Raw genomic sequence first — 27,223 nt, forward strand, 5'->3', positions numbered from 1 at the left:
AATCCCAAGGCTGGGGAAGTAGAGACAGGAGGAGCCCTAGACTTGACTGCCAGCTCATCTAGCCAAATAGATAAGCCCCAGATACAGTAGGAGATCCTGCCTCAAAAACTAAAGTGGAAAGCAATTGAGGATAACACCCAGTGTCAACCTCTGGCCTCCAGAAACGGGCACATACCACAAACACACATGAACATACACACACATGAGCACACACACATACAAGGTTAAACCTATTAACATATCAAAGGGTGTTTATGTAAAAAGTACATAACTCAAGAAGAAATAACATTTTTCAAAACAGCCTGGGGAAAAAAATAATCTACCTAGTAGGTCTAAACTTCATAACCTGATCTGTATTTAAAGTTTAAGAGATAAATAAATAAATGTAGTTAAAGTGATTACATTGTCCTGCTGCAGGGAGGGCTCCTACAGTAATGGATCACTGCTGCCCTCTAGTGTCACAAGCAAACATGAGTTTAGAAACCAGAATGACAGTCATCTCTGATGGGCTCCCTATAACAAGACAATCTTGAGAAGATGCGAGAGATGGGACTTACATTGGGTTTGGAAGATCTAGCAGCTGAGGAAGCAAAGTTTCCACTAAGGAACACTGTCACTGTGTCCCGCTGTTGTCCTCTAGCCAGTTTGAGTTTTCCATGCTACTAAACAAATGGGTGAAGAAAGGGTTTGTGGCATTGGCCAGGGTAATTCATCCTAATTACTCTGGGGAAATACAGCTGCTTGTCCTTAGTCATAACAAAGACAATAGCATCTCCTTGGAGAGTCCTTCAGGTCTACGTATAACCAACCTAATATTTGCTCTTTTCTATTACAAGAGTCCTGGTGGTTTCTCTGCACCTGCCCATACCTTTTTAGCAAATAGTTCCTTAATTAAATCCTTAAACTTATTCTGCTTTTAGCTGGGTGTGATGGTAATGCCTTTAATCCCAGGACTCAAAGTCAGAGAAAGGCAGATCCATCAGTTCGAGGACAGCCTGGTCTACAGAGCAAATTTCAGGGCAGCCAGGACTACACAGAGAAACAAAATTATTCTGTCTTGAAAAACAAAATTATTCTGCTTTGACTGTGCCATCTATTTCTTGCTGCACCCCTATTTGATATTTCAGATACCAGAGGCACAGCCTTGTACAAAATAGAAAAACAAATCCTCCTCTCATATAACAATTGAATGAGAAGCACCAAAATTAAACAAGGAAAACGAGGGAGAGATAAGAACTATCTGGGAAGGTGACAGATGACAATGGTAGGAGACCTTACCCAATGTGATACTTTGACTGACACTACAGCCTGCAAATGTTAAAGAGCCTTCTCTAACTGTGGGCCCATGTGGAGTCAATAAGTAGACAAGGGTAGCAGTCTTTAAGAAATAAGTTGCCTTCAAAGTCCTACCAAGGATTATACCTGTTGTTTTTGGAGAGGGTGGTATGCAAGAGCTGTGTCCCTGTCTCAGGAAGCAACAGTCAGTGCTGTCACACATCGTATAGCATTGCATCACATTTCTCCCCTCCCTGACGTTTTAACCCATTCTGTCTGCAGACTTGCTCCTGTCCTAGTGTTACAACTTCAATCTCTAGAAGCGGAGGGCGGTCGGGATGGCGTTAGAGAACCAGCTTTGTTCACAGTGTATCCTCTGCAGTGGATTACTTAAATATGAAAGCTCGGCCTATAGTTTAGACTTGTCCCACTAGTTCTTATAACTTAAATTAACCCATTTATATTAATACTCCACACTACTGGACTCCTGGAAATTCTGCTTGGTAGAAGGTCCTCGAATTTTTGTCGGATTTATTTCTCACCCTCTAACATACAAAGGACCTTACCAATACACTTGGAGTATGTTGTGGAATAATCTTTTTGTACACTGTGAAGATGTGTCTTTGCCAAGGCACCTTCTGATTGGTTTAGTAAAGAGCTGAATGGCCAATAGCTAGGCAGGAAAAGGCTAGGCGGGATTTCTGGGCAGAGAAAGGAGTCAAGGTGTGGCGAGACTCCAGAGGACATGGAGAGGAAACAGGAGGTGCAAGATGGGAGAGGTTAAAAGCCATGAGGCAAAACGTAGATTAATATAATCTACGTGGGCTAATTTAAGTTATAAGAACTAGTGGGACAAGTCTAAACTATAGGCCGAGCTTTCATATTTAAGTCTCCGCGCCTTTTTTTTTTTTTTGTGAGGTGACGGCCCAAAGAAAAGTCCTTCTACAGGAGTGCACGCAAGTATTGTTCACCGGGTGCAATCAGCTTGATATCATCGGTGTTGTGAACTGGCTTGAAGTCAAGAGGAAAGTTGTCCACAAAGTGTGACTAACAGCATCATAACACAGGGCTATAACACAGGGCTAAGGCAAGAAAGTGAAGGTGTACTGCTGACCTTGCCAGCTGCAAGCTGCCTCTGGGGATCTGTTCTAAGGCTGCATGTCAGGCCCTTACCCTGTTAATTTATTAAAGCAATGAAACCACACTTGCAATTGGAGTCTCCATCTGAATAAACTTACAACTAATATTCTCACAGATCTGCTTTCTGCACAGGCCAAATGGTGAATTAAGTGAGGATGTGGGCTGAATCCCAACCCTGCATCCTTCAAGCCTTTGGAGGTGTCACTCATCTCTGCAATCCCTCCAGAAACGGGGTGTTGCTTTCAACTTAAGAATATATGGTCTTACATTTGTGGTGGCTTCAAGTCTGAGATAGACATGAGCAGGGTCATGCTTCTTCTGATGGTGCTGGGGAAGAATCTGCCCCAGGCCTATCTCTAAGCTCCTGGTAGCTTGCTGGTACCTTGGTTTGTGACAACCTAATTCCAATCTTTGCATGATTTTCTCTTTGCATGTATATGTGTGTCTATTTCACCCATTTTATGACATGAGTTGTAATGGATTAATTGCCAACTTGAGTGGAATGAAAACTATCTGGGTTAGTAAAACATACCTTGGTGGTGTCTGGGTTAAGTCCTTGATAGATTCAAAATATGATGGCATTATTGGGAGATGGTTAAAGATAAAAGGTGGGTGCCTATTAGAGAAAGGCCACTGAAGATGTATCCTTGAGGACTTTATCTTGCCCTGGCTTTCCTATATTGTTTTTCTGCCTCTTGGTCACCATATGAATTCTTTTGCTCTGCCATGCGCTCCCTGTCCTCTAATACCAAGAGGCAAAAATCTTCCCTTCTTGAGTTGTCAGGTACTGTCACAGAAATAGGAAGGCTAACAAACTAGTCACTAGTAGCTCATAACTCCATGCTGACTTAATTGCATTTACTATGACTCTTTCTAAGACCATGACTTGAGTTTTGCATTTTGTGTTCATCATCTTCATCACTCCAAGCCTGTCCCTTATACTCATCACTTCTAACATGCATATTGCCATCTTTCTTGTAATTGCAGTTCATTGCCCCCCTCCCATAATGCAGCATCCATATAATAGCCCCTGCTGAGATACCTGAGGCAGTTCTTGGACAGTTCTAGTGACTTCTACTTGGTTTTTCCTATCCTAAGAGCCCCCATTCCACAAGTCAGGGAACCTATGTGGTGATTCCTCCAGTTTCTCCATGTCTAATCAGGAATTACAGATGAGGAAAACACAGGATAGATGCCCTGTGATGGATGACGACTGAGATGGCTCAGAACCGAAACTTCATCAGTTACCTAACTTCAACAAGCTCCTACTCTGTGGTAAGCACATTACAATGGTGGTCAGGAATTCATGTCGGTTCAGAGTGGTATTCAGCAATCCTCTAACAATCTGGCTGTTTCTTTCCTAAGTGTTGACACTCACCTTAGTCAACAGCTATGGATCCCTCTGGAACACTAGGAGACAAACAGGATAAATGCTTAGCAGGATAGGAGGCTCCTTATTCAAGCAGATCATTGTGGTTTGCATATGCTGTATTAAAGAACTGTCCCAATCCAGCAGGGCTCAGAGGTGAGTGATTGGCTCATAAGGGCTCTGACCTCACCAGTAATTTAATCCCTGATGATTGGGGTAAGAAAACACTGCTGAGAGGAGGTAGGAAACAAGAGGTTGGGCTGCTGTAGAAGAGACTGAAATGTTCTCTTTAGTCCCTAGTTTCAGCCAAACTGTAAACACCATTTACTTTGCCAGTTCCTGTCTCCATTTTCTGGTAAAGCAGCAACAGACTAGAGATTTCGACAAAACCACCGTATCAAATTCCTAGTCAAGGAAACACAACTTCTGCACAGAGTCCATTCCTCTGGGTGGAAGGAAGAAAAAAACAGAAGGGAGCATACCTACTTGTGCTGCTTGTGTACAAAGAACAAGAACACCTGGTTTTCAAATTTATTGACATATTGATATAAGGCTGAAACAGACTGTTACAATGACATCTAATGGCTCAAGGCTCTACAGAGAACTGCATGCTTTTGCTACTGAAGACTGCTGCTGTGAAGCGACTGGATGGTTCCACCTGAAAACTCAAACTAGTGATTTCAAGCCTTTCTGTGAGCACAGTCACTTTCTACCCTCTCCTGTAAAAGGCCAGGACCACTACCTGATGCTCACAACCACAGGAGGGGTCTGAGATCTGTCAGTCAAGTGTCTGGAACATAAATCAGTGTGATTAGTGGTCCAGTGCTGGGCTTGAGTGTCTGAAGACTAGCAAACACCAAATGTTTTAATACCAAATAGAGGATTACTGTTTCTATGAGGGAATGAGCCTCGGCTCAAGCTGCCTGTGCTCAGTCTCTGGGAGAGGGATCCTACATTCTTAATGCTCCCTCTGGCATCACAGGCTTTAGAAACAAGCAGAGTAATTTCAGCATCCCACAGTAGCCATCACTTTGAACTGCACGTTACACTAACATACAAAATGTAAGTATTTTGTCACATATCAACTCTTGACCACAAACAACAGGACATGAAAAGCTATACAAGGACAAAGCATCACACAACTTTTGGATATTCCCATTATCCAGATGTTAAAGAGATGGTGATAACAAGTCAGAAACTTTGCATCCAATGTTTGCCTCCAACTTTCTATTTTACCGTCTTCTGGTGCCACCATATCCTAGGATGAGAAAAATAAAGTCTACATTAGTTTTTCAAAATATGTGAAAATTGCTTATAACATTGCACAAGTTCTACTTGTTCCTTGTTAGGAAACAAGAAAGAAGCTATGAAGGCAGGCTACAATGCATCATGAGGTAGAACAGGATGTTGTGAGACAAGGCACATCTCCCTAGTCATCAAGTCTCATAACCTCACACATACTTGCTATCAGCAAACCAAACAAGAGTGCCAATGTAAGCTAGCATGCAAGCAATATGCCAACATGCAAATAATAACCATAAATATGCAGGTCTAAGCTTTAAAAATGCAGAGAGGACAATGCACCATAAGCCATGTCCTGGTGACCTCTCACAACTCAAACTCAGGGATAAACAGAAGAAATGGAGGCATGAATTTTTAATGTTTTTAATGTGTGGCTTGAATACCACCCATCCATCACCCCACACACACCAGAACAAACAGGCTATCTATAGCTGATGGGGAATGTACTGTGTATGTTTATCTTATTGTTAAATAAAATGCTGTTTAGCCAATGAGACAGCAAGTTAGACGGGACTAGGAGTCAAAGAGGATTCTGGGAAATGTAGTAGAGAAGTGGTGATCCAGGCAGGAAGTGACATAGCAAGGAGACTCATATTTAAGCGAAGGAGAAACAGGAAGGGTCCCTTTTCCCCTTGCTCCTCCAGCAGCACAATGTGATCCACCAGCAAGGAAGGACGCCAATAAAGCGTCCAATAAGATGAGTCTTATAAAATATATAGATTTATGATAATTGAGACTGAGCTAACAGATGAGGAATCCTAATCATTGGCGAAGCAGCTTTGAACCTAATACAAGTTTCTGTGCATTCATTTGGGCCTAACTCGGGCAGGCGGCTGGCATAAAGCGCACATGTGGCAGTGGGGCTCAGCAGCTTTAGGCATTAAGATTTATCGTAACATATAGCTTACAACATCGCTGAGCTTATCTGTTAGTGAATGGAGTGTATGTACCTCTGTTGCTGAAATACAGCTGCCCCTCCTTATCTGTGGTTTCCACATCCATAGACTCAACCAAATAAAGTTTGAATAATTTTTTGAAAGATGCACCTGTAGTACACACATACATTCCGTTTTCCTTGTCATGCCCTAAACATCACAGTATAACAACCACATACATGATGTGTACACTGTCTGAGGACCATAGGTGGTTCAGAGATGATGTAGAACACCTAGGAGGGCATGTTGCACTAATGATATGCAAATACTATGTCATCATTATGTGGGGAACTAAGCATCCACAGGTTTTGTTATGCCTGGGGATCCTGGAAGCAATACCACCACCATCTCCATCTGCAGGAATGGCTGTATGTGAGAGTACACTTGCTGGGCCCTAGGGATGTCTACGTTCAAGTTTAGTAGGTGAAGTGACTATGTCATTTACATCCAAACCAGCATTAAGAATTCTACTCTTACATTTCTAAACAACTTCATGAATTATTCATTGCTGTGTCTTCCTTCTGAAGAAAGTCAAGCAATCCAGGGAGATCTGCAAATGCCTGTTTCCCACCACCTCCAGCAGCTAGTGGGTCTCTTTGTTTTTTTACATTCTATCTTTGCTTTCTAAGAAACATCCTCTTCACTCTTTAAAACAAATATTATAATCACACTGTTGACATTTTTTAAAGTCTAACTCAATATGTTTTTGTAATTCTCTTGAATTTGAAAGGCCAGAATTCTTTAAACATTGAAGGCTCTGGTTTAGAGATTAAAGGGTTCTGGAGTTAAACACTTATAGACACTAACATCCAGGAAGGCTTAATTTTCAAGCCACTTTTAGGAAATATTTAAAGAGGGAAGAAGGAATTTGAATTTGGTTTCAGTCTCAGTTAACTGTGTTGCTAAGATGTTTGGTGGGCACACTAAATGAAGTCATGACTGCTCACACACATGTGTGCACACTGAATAAAGCCATGATTCTCACACACAGGTGTGAGCACAAGAAATGAAGTCATGATGCTCACACACTGCTCTGAGCTCCTTCTGCAGAGTACTTCTCTGTACTCATCAGCACTTCTGTATTTACCTGATGCTGTTCTGGTTCTTGAGTCTGCATTCAAGCTGGAGGATGCAGAATAGCTCCCTGCACCTCCACCCAGTGGTGAGTAGGCACGACTATTCCAGGTGCCAGGGTAGGATGGAGGGTAAGATGGGTAGTACCATGAGTCTGAGAAGGGGGTCGCCGCCCTTAAAGACACAAAGGTGAGTTAGGCATCTTTACTTCCCTGTTCCTAAGTCATCAGAAAAATGTCATCTTTATCAAGTCTTTTTTTTTTTTTTTTTTTTTTTGGTTTTTCGAGACAGGGTTTCTCTGTGTAGCTTTGGAGCCTATCCTGGCACTCACTCTGGAGACCAGGCTGGCCTTGAACTCACAGAGATCCCCTGCCTCTGCCTCCAGAGTGCTGGGATTAAAGGCATGCACCACCAATGCCCAGCTTATCAAGTATTTTTTACCATGCACAAATTTTATGTCTACTTCTGCCACTTACAGCAACTGCTGTGGGAAAAGAAAGTGGCAGGAAGTAAATAAGCCTTCTTCCTGAATTCCCAACTAAGGTCTGAGCTCGGAGTTCTGTGAAACTCACAACATTCCAAGAGCAGACCAAGCTCTTGTCCAAGCCCCCTCTATCACTTTCCCAGCCAGACTGCCAACTGTCCCTTCCCACTGCTGTGCCCTCCTCTGTCTTCTTCGCATGTGCTCAGATGTCAGGCAGATAGTCTCTTTCCTGTCTCCTAGGATAGCATAGTAAAGAAGACAATAAAGGGAAATAATAGGAATAATTTTGACCAAAGCAAACCACAAGCCCTGTACCTTCCCCTCTATGCAAAAACAATATTTAATAGGGCAAGAGCACCATCATTTGTTTCCCTTACAAAACCAAATTCAAAGCATGCAATGCCTTGTAAGCGAATCAAAGGCACCCTGGAGGAACTAAGGGCAAACGTGCTGAGTGCAAAGCTTACCTATTGCTGCCGAACAAATATCCTAACAGTCCTCCAGCACCCAGGCCAGTCCAGAACCCTGGGCCTGAATTGTCACAGCCTTGTCCTGTGAAAGCACTCCCAAAGCCAGTGTTCTGTGGTCCTTAAAATAAAATATACATTATTAGATTAAAACAAAATATACATTATTTGACTAAGTGCCTTCATAGACACATGATGTTTCATTATTCCATGTGTACAGTACTACTTACTAGTAATGTTTGGCCCTCAACCTGTGAACAAGCTGGATTCAAAGGGAGTATTTATAAAATATTGGCTTATAACTCAGGAGCACATTCCCACAGGCAGAGAGAGACTGAGATGGAGAGCTTTAGGATTTGCAAGGATGATCTTCCTGCAGGATTATCTATCTCCCTTGCTCAAGTTCAGCTTCTAGATAACCCCCCCCCCCTTTCAGATTCCTCCTTTCTATGCTGTGAAGCTCTGTAAGAACTCAGGTGAGAACAGTGCCTGAATCTCTAATGGAAAAAGGCAGCTTGACATTTATCAATTATGACATCAGACCACAAGCATCATCTTCCACTTAGAGGAAACTGTAAACATGGAGATGCACCTAGGAAAGTATGCCAATTTTACATAGACCTACGGAACAATGAGCTTGCTTTCTGTCCCCTCCATGTAACCACTGCCACTTCAGTAAACCATCTGAGCACCTCAGACAGCTTGTGACAACTCCTGACAATCACTGTGTGTTATCTGAGATAAACAGTATTCAGACTTCCTATACTTTAATTCTATTCCATGACCATGAATACCCAAGGAAATCAGAAGAGGGCATGGGATACTCCTGAGACTAGATTTTTTTGTTTTGTTTTTTATAACAGTTGTAAGCTGCTACATAGGTACTGGGAATCGAACCCAAGTCTTTTGCAAGAGCAGTAAGTGCTCTTAACCACTGAGCCATCTCTCCAGCCCTCCATATCCTTTTATTATAAAATGGCTCTTTGAATCCTCTGCTCAATTGTAGATACTACACTTACTTATTTGAGGGACTATACAGCACCACAGCATACATGTACAGATGTAAGACAACAACCTGCACGTGCCAATTCTCTCCTTCCAGCACCTGGTCCCGAAGATCAAACACAAGTCACCAGGCTCGGCGGCAAGCACCTTACTCACTGAGCATCTAACCAAATCTCTCTGCCCAGTCTTAGTGATTTGTCTTTTCTCAGATTTATGGATGTCTTTGTAGTCTAGATACAAGTCTTTTGTCAGCAGTATGTATTACAAATTCTTGTCTTTTTGGTTGTGAGCCTCACTATTAGCAGGTCATCTCTCCAGCCCACGCTTTACGAATACCTTATCCAAATCTGTGGCCTGCCCTTTTTCTTAGCAGTGTTTTCTGATAAACAGGCATTCTTAATTTAAGTAAAGTTTAGTGTACTTATCTTTCCTTTTATATTAGAAGTTTTTGTGCTATTAGTCTTTATCTAGCCACATGTAGTGGTGCATGCCTACTATCACAGCACTTGGGGGGCAGAGGAAGGAGACTGCTATGAGTTTGAGGCCAGCCTGGTCTACAGAGCTAATAACAGGACAGACAGGGCTACATAGTGAGACTCTGTCTCAAGCACACACACAAAGAAAAACATACCTACATTCTATTTCATTCTAGTAAGTCTCGTGTGTGTGTGTGTGTGTGTGTGTGTGTGTGTGTGTGTGTGTGTGTGTGTAGTATGAAGTAGAAGTCAAAATAATGCTTATTAACAAATCTGAGTTTTCCACTTAAAATGATGATCTACAATTTACCAGGCAACTTTGGTAACAGTGACCATAACACACTATTAGAAGCAGAGCAGCAGTCAGTGACCTGGCTCAGCTGGGAAAGTGCTGTGCAACAGTGACAATTTCCAGTTCAACCCCAATAAAGGTGGAAGGGAATGACCGTCTATGGTTATCCTCTGACCTCCACATCCACACCATGACACCATGGTATAGACACACACACACACACACACACACACACACACACACACACACACACACACGCACATATACAATGATACACATTTTTAAATTTTTCTTTAGAAAAAAGAAGGGCTGGAAAAGTAGCTCAATTACTAAGAGCACCTGCTACTCTTCCAGAGGATCCAAGTTTGGTTTCTAGCATGTATACCAAATAGCTAAATAAAACCACTTGTACCTCCAGTCCCAGGGGACCTAACACCCACTTCTGGCCTCCACAAGCACCCACCCATGTACAAAGACACATTTTTTTTGTTTTTTTACCTTATTGCAAAGAGATTTTTTTTTAACCCAGTAAATAGACAAATATTTTGTTTCCAGATGCAATTAGTCTTTTCTTCAGAAACATGCACAAGACTCATCTGCTCACATGCAACCCACTTACTTACTGCCTTGATCAGGGAAACATACCTGTGAACTCAGACTTAAACCCAGGCTGAGGCGCTCCTGCAGCATAGCTAGACCTCTGATAGCGCTGGGAATATGGAGGGTACTCAGAATATGGTGGAAGAGAAGCCTGACCATCACTGAGGAACAGTTTATAAACCACATAGGCAACAGCAAGTAGTACCCCAATGGTAACCAGCCCGCTAATGCCACAGGAATCTGAGGAGTACAACTTGTGATAATAATCAGAGAAGCCCTGGTGTTTTGCAGACTCCTTCATTTTCTTCAGGCCTAGTTCTGTGTAATCCAAGTGATACTCCAGGCCGCAGGAACCCCTGAGGACATACTGGTCTTCTGAGGACTCATAGCCTTCACAGCTCACCACCGTTTTTCCAAATTGGTATGCAATATCCAAATCAGTCTTACATTCCCACTGTGAAATAGAGAAACAGGCTCTAAGAACCAAAAGATTCTTTACCTTCAATATGTATCACAGCTGTCAAAAAAAACTGCAAAATGGAGCAAAAGAATGATTCACTAAATCCAAGACAGTAAGTATGTATGGAGGAGACATACTTACTTACACAAGACAGTGGTTCTACTAGCAACCTACTTAAGCTGGATGGGGGTACATGAGCATTCACTTTGTGGTTTTTTCCTTATTCCCAGATATACATTACATATTCTTCTGTACAAGTTAGGTATTCCATATTTTATAAGCCTGAGGCAAATTTTCAAATAATCACCTGCTTGCCACCATTGTCAAAGGTATTTCCTCTACAGTTAGATTCTCCAGATAGTAAAATCAAAGAATCAGCATCAGGGAAGAGACCCTAACTGGTTATCCAATACAAGTTATCAGCTCTAAAGATATACATGCTTGCAAAACTGAGTAGACTCAGCACACTGTGTTTACATATTATGTACATTATATATTACCATACATATGATAATAATTAAGAGGAGGCCATGAATTTAAGGGGAGTGTGAGAGGAGTTAAAGAGAGGAAAGGGAAGGGGGAAATGATACAAATCCAGAAATATAAATTTTTAAATCAGCATCAGATATGTAAGATCTAACAGCTGCATACAGCGGATCACCTTTTGCAAAACAAAACTTTCCATACAGATTTTGTAACAATCATGTACTGACAGGGTCTAATCCTACATAATTTTCTTTAGCTTTTTAAAGATATACTTAGAAAACTACAAAAAGAATCCATATTAGCTTAAATTTTACGGTGGTGGGGGGGAAGAGGATGGGACAGAGACACCCACAGACAGAGAGGAAGCAGGTATTCTTAGCCAGACATGATGGCCCAGATTTATAATGTCATCGATGTGGAGTGCTGAGATAGAAGCCTCAAATCCAAGGCCAGTCTAGGCTGCACACCAAGTTCCAGATCTGCCAGGGAACACAGTAAGATCTCACCTCAAAATAAACAAACTGAGAATGGAGTGTAGCTCAGGAGCTGAGTGTGGACAACATCCAGGGTTTGAGCTCCAGCACCACCAAAAACTAAGCAAACAAGCAAGTTAGGTTTAAAGTCTTTAATTTTTGCTGAATAGATAAAATATTTCCCTCACAAATGTTAGAGATACAAACTAGGACAGGTTCTACCACCTTTCTGGCAGGTTTCGTTCAAATCATGTTTCTCTTTCAACTTCAGCTACATTGTTTTACTGTTTATAAAACTGCCTTGCTGAGGTGTGATTCACAGAAGATTCTCACAGCAGCATTTTTATTAAGTTCATACACTTGTACCACCTTTGCTATTACTAACAGCTTTAAAATCTAATGATCACCCCCAAGGAAACCTCAAACTATGGGCAGCCGCCCACTTCCCCTTCCCAGCATCCCACCCTAACTGAACTGCTTTTCCTCCCCCTGTAAGGAAATCAGACATATAGGTCTCTGTAACTGTCATCTTTGCTTTAGTGTAACACTTTCAAGGTTCATGCTTGCTACAGCATCAATCAGCACTTTGTTCCTTTTAATGGCTGAAAAACACTGCACCTTATGAATCAACTACACTGTATTATTTATTAATTTTAGCTTTGGGGATTTCCTGTTTTAGCTATCTGAATATTCCTGTAAATATTTGTATAGTTTTTGGGAAGAAACATGCCTTCATTTCTCTAAAGATATATTCCTAAGAGTGGAATGATTGGGGCATTTTTCTTTTTTCTATTATTATTATTATTATTATTATTATTATTATTATTATTATTACTTGCTTCTGCTTTGTTTCATTTGGGGGAGGGTTGAGGCAAGGAAGCTCTGGCTGTCCTGGAACTCATTATGTAGACCATGCTGGCCTTGACCTCAGAGCTGTGCCTACCTTTGCCTTCTGAGCACTGGGATTAAAGAGGTGCACCACCATACCCAGCTCTGGGGCATCTTTCTTTATGAGTTCTTTAAAGCCCAGATGTTGTTTGTTTATATAATATGCAATTTTTCTCTTTGTTGTTGTTGTTACTATACTAAGTATTAATTTTATCTAGAAAAAGATAACCGATTTTGCTGGCTTAAGTAAACAGAACAAACTGAATCTACAACAGTATATACCAGAGCAGTCTCTGAGTACTGAATTTCACTTTAAATCACTGCTAATAAACATGAGCCAACACATGAGAGGCTCCACTTCATGCCTTCCTTTCTAACACAGCACCTGTACCCCCTCTGAGTCTTCACCAGGCCCTCCACCAGACATAGCTCTTCCCCCACTTTGTTGGTATGTACACAATCCAAGTATTTATTTTTTCTCTCTCTCCGACTAGATAAGTGTCTTGCTATCCTAGTCACATGGCATATGACACATTTAATATATGCTTAAAGGGCTCTACACAAAATTAGCACCCACATCCCCACTATGTAATAGTAATTTAGAATAGATGTGAGATGTCTGCATTAGCCAGGAGATTCTAATTAAGTAATAAAGGGGGGCTAGGGGGGAAAGGGCCAGTATCACCAGCAAACACGAGCTTGGGCCAGGCATGGTGGCACATGCCTTTAATCCCAGCACTTAGGAGGGAGAAGCAGGGAGACTACTGTGAGTTTGAGGCCAGTCTGGTCTACAGAGCCAGTTCCAGGCCACCAGGCCTACACAGTGAGACCCTCTCTCAAAAACAAAATAAAAGAACTCTGAAATACATAGGCCATAAAGGTTTTATCAAGCAAGAATATTAGTTTTTCCAAAATAATGATGTCTCAATAAACAGCTTATTGTATTAAAGTTTGCTGTGTATGGATTTCCTCCGAGATAAAACCTCCACCTTGGAGGGAGGCTCATTAAGACGAGGGCTATTGTTGTAACTAGAGGTAACAACCCATCCTGCAGGGACACTCATTAAGCTCTGAACAGAAACAGCTAGGCCTCTCCTGGTGAAGTGTATATAAGCAGTGAGGACTGCTAAGAGTCACTCTCCCACCAGCCCAGCTGCCTGTAGGTTGTGTGGTGAACTCCAGACTTCCAGACTTCATGAGCTGTGACCCATGCTGGGGTGGCTTCTGATGATGTAGCTGTCTGTGAGTCATTTCTGCTCCTGTTAAGTAACCTGTCACCCAAAACCCTGTAGGAATAGTGTCACACAACAGAACTCCATGAAAACTGTTGTTGTAGTACAAGCTATTACCTGTACATCATAGCCATCCCAGCCTTTGTTCTGGCACTGTATCACTTTGGGAGTGTAGGCATCGCAACCAGCTGTGCCTCCAACACACTTCAACTGGGGAATAGGGTCCAGTCTCCGGGAGGTGGTGTAGCGGTCATGGTGAAGGGTTAGAGCTTTCACATCTCGAAGCAGTATTCTGTCTGAAATAAGAACACACATTAGCCCACAGAATGGGAAAAGATTTTCACCAACCCCATATCCGACAGAGGGCTGATCTCCAAAATTTACAAAGAACTCACAAAGCTAGTTTCCAGAACACCAAATAATCCAATTAAAAAATGGAGTACAGAACTAAATAGACAGTTCTCAATAGAGGAATCTAAAATGGCCGAAAGACACTTAAGAAAGTGTTCAACATCCTTAGCCATCAGGGAAATGCAAATCAAAACAACTCTGAGATACCATCTTACTCCTGTCAGAATGGCTAAAATCAAAAACACCAATGACAGCTTATGCTGGCGAGGATGTGGAGAACGGGGAACAATTCTCCACTACTGGTGACAGTGCCAACTTGTACAGCCAATTTGGAAATCAGTATGGTGATTCCTCAGGAAAATGGGAATCATTCTACCACAAGATCCAGCAATTCCACTCTTAGGCATATACCCAAAAGAAGCACATTCATACAACAAGGACATCTGTTCAACGATGTTCACAGCAGCATTATTTGTAATAGCCAGAACCTAGAAGCATCCTAGATGCCCCTCAACTGAAGAATGGATACAGAAAATGTGGTACATTTACACAATGGAGTACTACTCAGTGGAAAAAAACAATGGAATCTTAAAATTTGCAGACAAATGGATGGAACTAGAAGAAACCATTCTGACCAAGGTAACCCAGTCACAAAAAAACAAACATGATATGCACTCACTCATATATGGATTTTACACATAGAGCAAAGGATTACCAGCCTACAATCCACAACGCCAGAGAAGCTAGGAAACAAGGAGGACTCTAAGAGAGACATACATGGTCCCCGGGAGAAGAGGAAAGGGACAAGATCTTGTGAGCAAATTGGGAGCATGGGGGGAGGGGAGAGGGAGCTAGGAGAATGAGAAGGGGAGAAGAGGAGGGGTGAGGAGGACATAAGGGAGCAGGAAGGTTGTGTAGGGGGAAGAATAGAGGAGAGCAAAATAAGAGATACCATAAGAGAGGGAACCATTATAGGTTTAAAGAGAAATCAGGCATTAGGGAAATGTCCAGAGATCTAGAAGGATGACACCAACTAACAATCCAAGCAACATTATCTTCTCCTGATAATGAGATTGATGACTAACTTATATGCCATCCTATAGCCTTCATCCAGCAGCTGGTGGAAGCAGGAGTAGACACCCACAGCTAAACACTGAACTGAACTGGAATCCAGTTGTAGAGAGGGAGGAGTGATGAGCAAAGGGGTCCAGACGAGGCTGGTGAAACCCATAGAAACAACTGACCTGAACAAGGGAGAGCTCTTGGTCCCCAGACTGATAGCTGAGAAACCAGCATGGGACTGATCCAGACCCCATGAACATGGGTGTCAGTGAGGAGACCTCGGAAATCTATGGGACCTCTTGTAGATCAGTACTTAGCCCTAGCATAGGAATGGACTTTGGGAGCCCATTCCACATAGAGGGATACCACCTCACACTAGACACACGGGGGGGGGGGGGGGGGACCCTAGGCTCTATCCCAAAGGATATGCAAACTCTGAAGACCCCCCCATGAAAGGCCTCACCCTCCCTGGGGAGCAGAAATGGTATGGGATAGGTAGGATGTTAGTGGGGGACAGGGGAGGAGGGGAGGGAGAGGAAACTGGTATTGACATGTAAAACAAACTTGTTTCTAATTTAGATAAAAATATGGATGAAAAAAAAAGTTTATCCTGGTAGCAAGAAACAGCTGGAAAATGTGGAAAATGGAGTTTGGGATGTGGAATAATCCTGAGTACTAAATATTGTACCAAAAAAAAAAAAAAAAGAAAAAACACATCAAAGGGAGGAAGGACCTCAGTGTCTTTCTTGGCTTGTGAGGTAAGAAAGGACTCAAAGCCATCCTAACAGCATCCAGGCCTTTCACACAAAACTCAGATGACCCACATTTAAACCTCTCCTCATTTTAAGCTGGGTGTTGCTTCATCATAAATGCTACATAATTTTTGCTAACTCAGAAAAGTAGAATATAAAACTACTATATAACATTCATAGTTAAAAATGGCAAAAATACACAAAAAGGTCTCTAAAATACAGTCAATAACTAAATGTCTACCTGCTAGTAATGGGGATAGAATCTAACCTAGTTTTTTCCGTTATAATTAGACTGGAATCTCTTTCTTCTTCAGTTTTATTTTTTACATTCATTCACTGTGTGGGCAGTTGTGCACCTGTACAGAGCAACAAATGTGCATGTGCCTGGGCATGTGTGGGGGTCAGAGCACAACTCCAGTGAGTCATGTGCTCCTTCCACTACATAGGTTCTGGTATGGAACCCAAACCCATCACACTTGGCAGCACAATGCACTGAGCCATCCTGCCAGCCTCTTAGTATTACTACTAGGATGATGATGATGATAATGATGATGATGATGATGATTTTATACAGGATTGCATAAAACCATTTCCAAGCACTTAAATAATGTACTTTGGGCATGTCCCCCCATACCCAACCCCCTTTCCCACCTCTCCCCCATCCTGTTAATACCCTTGATTCCCCAGACCGTTACACTTCCACTTTCAGTGATCAGTACACATATACTATGTTTCTTTAGTGTCTAGGACCCTCAGAAAGTAAAAATCCATGCAGTAAGTCTGGATTATCTCCAGTTATATCCACTGTCCTGCAAAAGACATAGCTTTATGACTCCAAAAAAAATTGCACTGTGTATATAAACCTTTTTCCTTACCCATTCATCTGTTGCTAGACACCCAGGTCAGCTCCACAGCTTAGTTACTGTAAACTGATGTGCAGGCCCTCTTGTGTAGTGGGTTGATTTGGAGCATTGGGGGTAAATATCAAGAAGTAGTAGACCTGGAAAGTGGTGGTGCACTCAGGAGGCAGAGGCAGGAGAATCTCTATGAGTTCGAGGTCTGGTCTAACAGCCTGGTCTACAGATCAAGCTCCAGGACAGCCAAGGATACCCAGAGAAACCCTGTCTTGAAAAAACTCAAAAATGAAGCAGTAGAGTTGGATTTGTTTTAACAGTTGTTAGGTTTTTATTTTGCTTTGTTTTGAGGTGGTTCCATACTTCTCTCTTGTTCTTACAGTGTACCCTGTACTATGAAGCATGTGTAAAATAAGAACTTGTGTATCAAACCAAACAAATGGCAAAAACATTTTTCACAAAATGGAGATTACAAAGTGTTCAGCTTTACACAAATCTTGAGAAAAGGTAAAAGTTCCTACATGCTAATGTTCACACACATTCTTGTTGACATATGCACTTAATAGTGAGAAAGCATGCAGAGGGATAATCAATCAAATACAGACTTCAGATGAGTATCTCGAGGAGGGAGGAAAAACACTGGCTCTGTCAGAAATAACCTTTATGCTCCAATGTCAGTATGTGATGTGTGGCGTTCATCAAAGAGTAACAGAGCAACAGGGGTACTAGGAGCCTGTCCCATAGGTTGTGGCTGGCATCTGCTTTACCTCAGAACTCAGAGAGTTGGGAAGTTGCAGGCACTTGATCGGAAAAGGGCTCAATCTCAAACCCCATAATATTCATCAGAAAACAGATGTTTTGGAAGAGGGCTGTACCAGAAGACCACAAACCTGCCTCTCTGTAGTACTAGCCCATAGGAAAATGAATTTCTCATCATCGGGGACTTTAAACCACTGTCTTAGCCAAATCATCACACCAGCCATTTTCCCATTTCTCTGTGCAGGCATCCTTTTACGAAAAAAAATATAGTTTTAAAATGTTTTTCTTTCACTAATTTCTTTAATCTATTACAGAGTAAGGGTTATGTTGCCCATAGTTCCATTCGAATGTTACCTTTTCCTTCCCTCAACCCCATACAGGGTTTCTCTGTGTAGCTCTGGCTGTCCTGAAACTAGCTCTGTAGAGCTGGTTGGCCTCAAATTCAGAGATCCACCTGCCTCTGCCTCCCAAGTGCTGGGATTAAAGGCGTGCAGCAGCACCACCACCACCTGGCACACTTTTTCCTTTTAAAAGCCAATTCTACTTTCTCCAGCTCCTCCTTTTCTGTGATAACCACGATTACCAGACTGAAAAACACCCTCTGTATATAAATCACAAAACTCTCAAAACATAAAAATAAAGGCAGTGCATTCAACTTCTGAAATACTATTATTTGTTCTCATCTCTAATACAAATTATACTGTATTTTAAAAACAAATATTGGATCAAATCTTGAAAACTACAGAAATGAGAAATCATGATACCCAGTGAATATCAAAATTTGCTCACTGCTAAAGTGGTAACCAATGATTTCCCTACTTTAAAAAGTTATTAAAATTTAACATGCAGCTTGATTTCCCAACAGGAATATAGCCATACACAGCCCCAGCTGTTAAGGGAAAGCTGCACTTCACGCTTTATAATGCTAGCTAATAATTAAAACTGACAGAATTAGAAAAACTTTCACTTTCATTTTCTAGCCCTTAGGAGACAAATTCAGACAAGGAGTAATTAGTGGTAACTCTGGTACAGTGCCAAGATCATTACACGAATCGCTCTCCTATCCGAGTGAGGAAAGAGTAACTTCACAAGAAAGATAAGGCCCCTTAATGCAGAGATTAACCAAGATGTAGAAAACAAAATAAACAGCTCTCTCTGACACAACCCCCAAGACCATTTACTATCACTCCAATGCTTATCCTTGGCTAAAAAGGAGTTTGAGGCCAGCCTGGTCTACATAAGGCCTTGTCTCGAAAAATTAAAAGAAAAAGAAAAAAAAACCATATAGACCTTTTCTCAAGTAAACAAATAATTGAGCTTAATCCGATCCCAAAGGTGCAATTCAGAGGAAGTTTTGATCAGACGGCTTCAGCTAATTTCTGGAGTTCATATTTCAAGAATCCTTATTAACAAATGTTTGACTTAAACCTAATCAAAAGGTGCCATATTATTCTTCATGAATTTTCATTACATGGTGTTAATAAGGCCAGCTGCAAACACAATGCTTGAGCTAACAGCAGAAATAAGGGGAAACAATGGTCTTTAATAATGGAAGTAACATAACTATGGTGCAGCTAGAAGAAAATTCATCTGCAACCACACATAAACTTAATTCAATGTGGGATAAAGATCTAAAATCCAAACACTTCAGAAGTCCAGGCAGGAGCTAACCTGAGCTACATATGAAATAGTGTCTCCAAAAAAAGAAGAAAAATCTAAAATTTCCAAGAACTATATTAAAGTTTGCTATACTAAATCCAAATTACTACCTCATACATTAAAAACTAAAACAATGAAAATGTGCCACGATTTTAAAGGTTACACTATACGTAAGCTAACTAAGAGGAATAACATGAATTTACCATAGGATGCTTGAATGATGCAAAGAATACTGAACTAAATTGGGGGGGGGGGGGCAGTTTCAAGACAGGGTTTCTCTGTGGCTTTGCAGGCTGTCCTGGAAGTACTCTTGTAGACCAGGCTGGTCTCGAACTCAACAGAGATCCACCTGCCTCTGCTTCCCAAGTGCTGGGATTAAAGACGTGCGCTACCACCACCCAGCACCACTGAACTAAACTGACATCGACAACTTAATATGACTTTGGCCAAGGCAATAAATTTGTCTGTTCATAAGTTTCATCACCTGTCTTTAAATTTATTATAATCCTTAGGTATAACTTATTAAAATTGCCTGGCAGAATATTTGATGCACAGGAGGTGATGGAATATGAGAAACAGTAGCAAGACTATTTTAAGAACTATACACACAGGAGTATAATCACCATAGCCCCCAGAGCAGCATTCTCTAGAAAGCCTTCAGGTCTACCAAGAAAATGCTCACTTATACCCGCCCACTTGTTACACCAGGCAAAGCAAACACAGAATCCCCTGAGCTCCAGACTCATAATCCAAAATCTTTTCTCAGGTGTCAGGCTTAAGAGAAATGAAATCATGGCCCCTGAACTCAGTTCTCCCCACACTTCCCGGCATCTCAGAAAACTAACTGACTCTTGCACCATCCTAATCTTTTTTCTCTTTTTTAAGGACAAGGTTTCTGTGTATAGCCCTAGCTATCCTAGAACTTGCTCTGTAGACTAGGCTGACCTCAATCTTAGAAGTCCACCTGCCTCCGCCTCCCTGTACTGGGATTAAAGGTATGTGCCACCATCACCACTAATCCCTATCTTTATCTCCCCCACTGATACCCCATCAGAATACCCAACTTCAAAACAGTTGAGATAATCTTTGGAACCTACTAGAGACACATTTTCACTTCCATCCCACCCATTTTTCACGCTGTTTTCCAAAGGTTAACCCACATGAACTTTTGAAAATGTAAATCGTTATTATTTAACACCTCCCTCCTTTGGGTTTCCCAAAAATGTCACTTCACTTTCCCAAAATGTGACTTCTTCCCTGATCCATGTATTTTTTTAAGTCGCCACTTCTGCCCGCAAACCCCACCCTCATTGTTTTACCACTGTCCATAACTCATTTCACCACAGGACAAGCTATATACATGTTTACAGTCTACTCCTCCTCAACAGATGTAAATTCCTTGGGAAAAGACACTGTTCTTCAGCTATACTTTCTGCATTCAAGGGTACAAGTAGCTTGGAAGAAATATCAAGGAAAAAAACTGAAAAAATTTTAAGTAATCTTAGAATGGTGTCCTCCCGCTCCCCAGACATATTACTGAGTGGTCTATATTATCTAAAGACAAAGTAAACAAAAAGTAAATTGGGGAATTGCTTAATTGATATTCCAACCAGATACCTTCATAAGACAGTTCCTAAAAATTTCAAAGTGAAGTTGACAGCAATCAAGTTAATACTGCAAAATATTTTTGTGCTTTCTGTTCCAGAACGATAAGTTTTACAGCAAAAGTAGACTAAGAACAACCAGGAAGTGGTTCACCATTAATTTAAATGTGGTTGGGTTTTTTTTTTCTTCTAATTCCCCTGAGTCTACATCTATAAACTTCCCTGGGTTTTAAATGAATTCTAATCAGGTCTCTCATTTTCACACAACCTTCTAGGATTATTTAAGCAAGGTGTACAGGTATTTTATAACCACCGTGGCTTAACTCTGGACAACAAAGCATCCTTCTCAAATTAGAGGTTACTCGGTGTGAAAGGAGGACCAACTGCACTGACTGAATTCAGCACGCTTGAGGAAAAAATGTTACAAAAATAAACCTGTTGCTTACATTCAAAACCCAAGCATACTCTGCCGTTGCTTTGTTTTCCATGGCTGACAGCTTTCCTCTCCAAATCAAAAATGTCACTTTAATTAATGGATAGTTTATTTCTATATTTATATAGATATAGCGCCCCCTCCCTAATAGTCAATTCTCATATATCATCACCTAAAAGTTAAGAAAATGCACTAACTAGAAAAAACAGCGGGAATCCTGTTTACAAAACCAATACAATACAGAATTCCCAAGTTTGTGGTCCTGGCCCCTAAGCATGACTCAGAAACAGCAGGTGGCATGGTAACAATGAGCCATAGCAACAGGCAGCCATGACAACAGTGAGCGATGATGACATCGAATAGCAATGATAACAAGACGCGCAGGTGGGGGTCAAACATGTCATCAGGACTCAGGGATGCGGCCTAGGGTCCGAGAAAGCGGATAATCTTGGGAGTCCAGGGACCTGGAGAAGGGAACTTTTAAAAAAACAGGATCCTGCGCCCTGCCCACTCCTAGGGGTCCTCAAAGGAAAAAAAAAAAAAAAAAAAATCAAAGGAGCCAGGAAGGGTACAGAATAGCAAAGGAGCCAGGAGAGGACAGACGGGAGGAAACCGATCAAAAGGGCGGCGATGAAGGGGACGGACACCCATCCACAGGGCGGCACTCACCAGGGTCGTTCCAGCACAGGGCAGGGCCGGCCACCAGCAGGAATGACAGCAGGCGCAACAGCAGGCAGCGTGCGGCTCCCGGGCGGCCGACAGCGGCCACGGCCATGGCGCTGGGTGAAGACGGTGCTTGGCGGCCCGAGACCCGCTGCGGAAGTGCTCCCGCCGCTGCGCAGCGACACCGGGAACTCACCACCGAGAGCAAAGCTACTGACTGCAGCGCAACGCCGCGAGACAGCACTGCGACCTGCGCCACTCTGACGTCACTACCGCTGCGGCACGTAGGCGCCCGTGATTGGCGGCGTCCTGCCCCGCCTCCAGGGCTCCGCCTCTTTGAGGGCGGGACCGGACAGGGAGCTGTCGCGTGGGTGGAGTCTAGGTTCAGACTCCATCAGGAGTGTCGTGTCTGGCTGGCGACAATGTTCTGGAAGGTTCCTAGTGTGAAGCTACCACAGTTTAAAGGCTAAAAATTTTCTAGAAGGGAAATCAAGGAAGTAGTTTGGTAATACGTGTATCCAAACCTCTCCAAAGGACGTTATTTTGCGGGTTGAGTACCTAACACCGTCCTGCTTAGGACTGGTGTTCTAGTACTCTGTCCTAAATAGGAATCAGGTGACAGGTACCAAGGGAATGACGTGACTTCCGAGCTCGGAACCTTTGCACGGTTCCTAAAACATGAAAGCCTTTAGAATGTACAAGAAGCAAAAAGGAGGCAATAATGAATGAGTAGATAACCACCCATACAAAAACGTTTCTCTGCGCTTTGAATCCTGCGAGTCTATGAGTTTTTTGGATGTGTTCATTCGTTCAATAAATATAAATTGAATGCCTAATATAATAAAATATAAAATAAAACAGTCACTGTTTTAGCCTTGGGAAATAGCAAGGGCCTTGTATTCAAGAAACTTAGGATGACGTAGCACAGGACAAACGGAAAATAATAGGTAGTGGTAAATTTGTTATCAAAAATATAAGATAATAAGCACCAGGAGGCAAATTCAGGAAGAGCGGGGCTCAGGAAATGACTTTGAAGCTTGAGATGTGAACGATAAGAACTTGCCTAAAAGAGAAAAAAAAAAAAAAAAAACAGGAGCCTGACCTATCCTGGGGCACGGTGGATTAATCCCCATCCACCTACCCACCCCGCTCTGGCTATGTTTTGGGGAGCAGTCAATTATCCACTCAGCCTTTTTATGCTGAGCATCTAACACATATAGCAGTACCGACCAGGCGGGTACTGTAGTGTAGATACCGCGGAGAATTTGTAGATTGTAAATAGGAGGCATGAGATAGACAAGCAAAGCCAGTAAGGCAAAGTAAATTTCTGGGGATTTGAAAAACATGGGAAGCTTTGAATGGAACCCAGCAACTTTAAACTGCGCAAAGATAATAGGGAATTCGGTCCTTAATTCGTTGAATTTGAGCTGTGTTAATTATCCAAGCAGGAAGGGGAAGTAGACAAAAGATAGCCACTCCCAAAGTTCAAAGCCAATGTATCTGGCTGTTATGTTATTAATATGAAGATGGTATTTAATGCCACAGAAAGAGACAGGTAGTCATAAAATTTAGACAAGGCAAAGAAGGGAGGAAGACCCAAGTTATGGGAATGCTGCTGTTTCTAACTTCAGTAGAAGATCCTAGACAGGATCTGAAAAATAATAACTGGTAAAGAGAGAAAGGAAGGGGAGCATCGAAGCAACTCAATAGATAAAAGCCATGGCCACGAAGTCTTAAGATTGATCCCTCACACCCATATGGGCTGGTTGGCTTTTTTGTCAACTTGACACAAGCTAGAGTCATCTGGGAAGAGGGAACCTCATCTGATTGGCCTGGAGGCAAAACTATAGGAACATTTCCTTGATCAATAATTGATGTGGGGGCTGGAGAGATGGCTCAGAGGTTAAGAGCACTGAATGCTCTTCCAGAGGACCTGAGTCCAATTCCCAGCAACCACATAGTGGCTCATGACCATCTATAATGACATCTGGTGCCCTCTTCTGGTGTGCAGGCATATATGGAGGCAGAATGTTATATACATAATAAATAAATAAAATCTTTAAAAAAATAATTGATGTGGGAGGGCCCAGTTCACTGGATGGGGGCGGGGATACAACTGGAGCAGGTGGTTCTAGGTGGTATACGAAAGCAGGTTGAGCAAGCCATGGAGAGCAAGCCAGTAAGCAGTGTGCCTCCACAGTCTCTGCTTTGGTTCCTGCCTTCAGACTCCTGCCTTCAGTTTCTACCCCAACAGAGAGAGAGAGAGAGAGAGAGAGAGAGAGAGAGAGAGAGAGAGAGAGAGAATAAAAAGTATAAAGGAAGAAAACAAAAAAAGAGAAGTATTAGTATCAATATGATAGGTGGAAGAGAAAATGGTCAACAGCAACCACTATTGCTGGAAAATGCAAGCAAGAGTAAAAGTGACTTTGGGGTTTTGCAATGTAGAATCACCTAATTACTTTTACAAGAAAACTTCTGCTACTTGAGCCTCCATTATGTGCCATTTCTAGTTCTAGACTGTGATTTTAAAACATGAAAAGGTACCCTAATTTATATTCTAATGGGAAACTAGCCAAATAAATAATGGGTGCCCTAAAAAAGACAGCAGCTGATGTGATGGGCGTTGCCATAATAAAGAGAATTGTTAGATAAGATCCTCTCAGAAGCCAAGAGGAGCAGTGATCTAAAACATGAGGCTACTTGTGTGTGGGGGGGGTTATTTCCTCCTCTCTATTTTCACAGTGGAGAACATTTCTGTGGCCTGATGTGTTCTGGAATAATTTGTCTATGCAGCAAAGAGTTCTCAATTGGACATCACTCTGACATCCTAAAAGTCATTTCAATTCTGATACGTCTGCTGGGAGACAGATCTTATCAGTTCAGGGCTAAGTATATCCAGGTACCCCATACATCAGGTGCCAGTCTCAAATCCCATACAGTGACAGGCGATTCTCACTCACCAGGTGTAAATCAACCATTTCTCTGACACACATACACCCAATGAAGTTTATCTGGAACGTGCATCAGAATAAAATGAAGAAAAGCTATATGGAGGAGGGGACATGGGTAGGAAGAATAAATAAACCAACATTAATCAATTGACCAAAAGGACCTTGTGGCATTTAGGAGTTCACTATACTATTGTCAGTACTTCTCATATACAGCATTTAAATTTTCCCATAATAAGAGTTGTTTAAACAAGGACTAAAAATTTCTCTGTGCTTTGTCTGAGTTGGTCTGTAAGAATTAGAATGCCCAGTGATAAAAAAGGTAATAGATACATCTTTTAAAGAATACATGTGGGGCTGGAGAGATGGCTCAGAAGTTAAGAGCACTGACTGCTCTTCCAGAGGTCCTGAGTTCAATTCCCAGCAACCACATGGTGGCTCACAACCATCCGTTATGAGATCTGGTGCCTTCTTCTGGTGTGCAGATATACATGGAAGCAGAATGTTGCATACATAATAATTAAATAAAATTAAAAAAAGAATACATGTGAAAGCTTTCTTGCATGTATGATCGTACACCACATATGTGCCTGGTGTACTCGGAGGCCAAAAGATGGATCTCCTGCATCTAGAGTTACAAAATGGTTGGAAGCCACTGTGTGGGTGTCAGGGACTGGACCAAATCCTTTGCAAGAGCAGCAAGAGCTCTTAACCACTGAGACATCTTGTCCAGCCCCAGTCAAACATATCCTAAGGAATTAGATGCACAGCAGTTACCCAATAAAGAAGTCTCTCATCTTACCCATCTCTGAGGATTAATTTGGGAGGTTAGGAAGTCATAAAAGGTAACGAGTTTTCACTACTATGTGATACGCTTAAAGAACACTTAAACATGAAACATTAGTGAACATAAAGGATTTGTCTGGAAAACTGCAGATAGCTCCCTTTGGGGACAATGATTTTCAAGCCATAGTTTGAATGGCAATTGCTCAAGATGCATCTTAACATTTTAGGTTTCTGGGCTTTGTCCACAAAAGTTTCTAATTCAGATCATGTAGTAGAACCCGAAAGTTTAAAAAGCATCCTGAAAGTCAGGCGGTGGTGGCACATGCCTTTGGTCCCAGCACTCGGGAGGGAGATCTCTGTGAGTTCGAGGCCAGTCTGGTCTACAAGAGCTAGTTCTAGGACAGCCTCCAAAGCCACAGAGAATCCCTGTCTCAAAAAAAAAAAAAAAAAAAAAAAAGCATCCTGAAGAATTCTGTCATAGGCGATCTTTGAATGCAACATTTGAAAACACCATTTTTAAGGTCTCAAGTTTCCGGTCCCTAAGCAGTATCATGAAACCAAATGAGTCATTTGAGTGATGAGTGGTGACTTGGTTTGTTTTTTGTTTTATTTTTGTTTAGTCCATTGTTTTTTGTTCCTTAGACATTATCAGGAGACCCAAATAGACCTTTAAGTGATTATTGCAGTGTGTTTTGCTTTGTTTGCATTTTTGCTACAAAGACTGAATTCCCTGGGAAAGTTAAAGAGGGCAATGCCCTTTAATTCAGTGACTATGGGAGCAAATATATATAGAAGCCTCTGACCAGATAAGCAATCTGACTTTCCCTTTGATGTCATTAAAGACAGCTAATGCTCAGTACATTTGTATTCCAAATAAATTAGGGAATACCATTTAAGTGCAGGAGCTTCTGGAAGCTACCTCACAAAGCACTTTCCAAATGCATTTCCTCAGGACCAAGCTACAAGCCTTCAAGATGAACCTATTACTTTCCAATCACAGTCATCACCACTGACCAACAACATACACACAACCATTCCTGCTTTTGAAGATGGAATGCCAAGAACAAAAGGAGAGCAGGTGTAGTGGTGACAGTTGAAATGCGATCATTGACTTCTCCACAATTTTGTGTCTGGAGTACACAATGCCAGGAATATAGATGAGTACCTTTGGTCTTTCCAAAATGTGGAAATGTCAGAATTTATTGAATAATAATAAATCACAAAGTTTAGTGATCTCTTTTTTTTAAATAATTTAGTGTTTTATGTGTATTGGTGTTTTGACTGTATGCGTGTCTATGTGAGGGTGTCAGATCTCCTGGAACTGGAGTTACAGTTGTGAGCCACCATATAAGCTCTGGGAATTGAACATAGGTCCTCAGGAAGAGCAACCAGTG

The 27,223-nt window shown here is 41.8% G+C and overlaps 1 protein-coding gene across 1 annotated transcript; it reads right to left on the bottom strand.

The window, feature by feature from the left end:
- Positions 1-4,301: 4,301 nt before the first annotated feature.
- On the bottom strand, positions 4,302-22,342 carry Saraf (store-operated calcium entry associated regulatory factor). The gene is made up of 6 exons (XM_035452612.1): positions 22,102-22,342; positions 14,076-14,254; positions 10,465-10,873; positions 8,047-8,167; positions 7,109-7,269; positions 4,302-5,042 (listed from the first exon to the last, which is right to left on the bottom strand). Exons 1-6 carry the CDS (start codon positions 22,205-22,207, stop codon positions 5,017-5,019), a joined length of 1,002 nt encoding a protein of 333 aa, XP_035308503.1. The 5' UTR covers positions 22,208-22,342; the 3' UTR covers positions 4,302-5,016.
- Between the last annotated feature and the right edge of the window lie 4,881 nt (positions 22,343-27,223).

The sequence above is a fragment of the Cricetulus griseus genome (assembly GCF_003668045.3).
Source record: "Cricetulus griseus strain 17A/GY chromosome 1 unlocalized genomic scaffold, alternate assembly CriGri-PICRH-1.0 chr1_1, whole genome shotgun sequence".
NCBI classification, from domain to species: Eukaryota; Metazoa; Chordata; class Mammalia; order Rodentia; family Cricetidae; genus Cricetulus; species Cricetulus griseus.

Bases quoted from the DNA above. Each gene is read 5' to 3' on its own strand.
- Saraf (XM_035452612.1), bottom strand. From the start codon at position 22,207: ATGGCCGTGGCCGCTGTCGGCCGCCCGGGAGCCGCACGCTGCCTGCTG. The intron at 14,255-22,101 runs GTGAGTGCCGCC...TTCTTATTTCAG, and splicing joins CCTGTGCTGGAACGACCCTG to ACAGAATACTGCTTCGAGAT. The intron at 5,043-7,108 runs GTAAATACAGAA...TTCTCATCCTAG, and splicing joins AAGAACCAGAACAGCATCAG to GATATGGTGGCACCAGAAGA.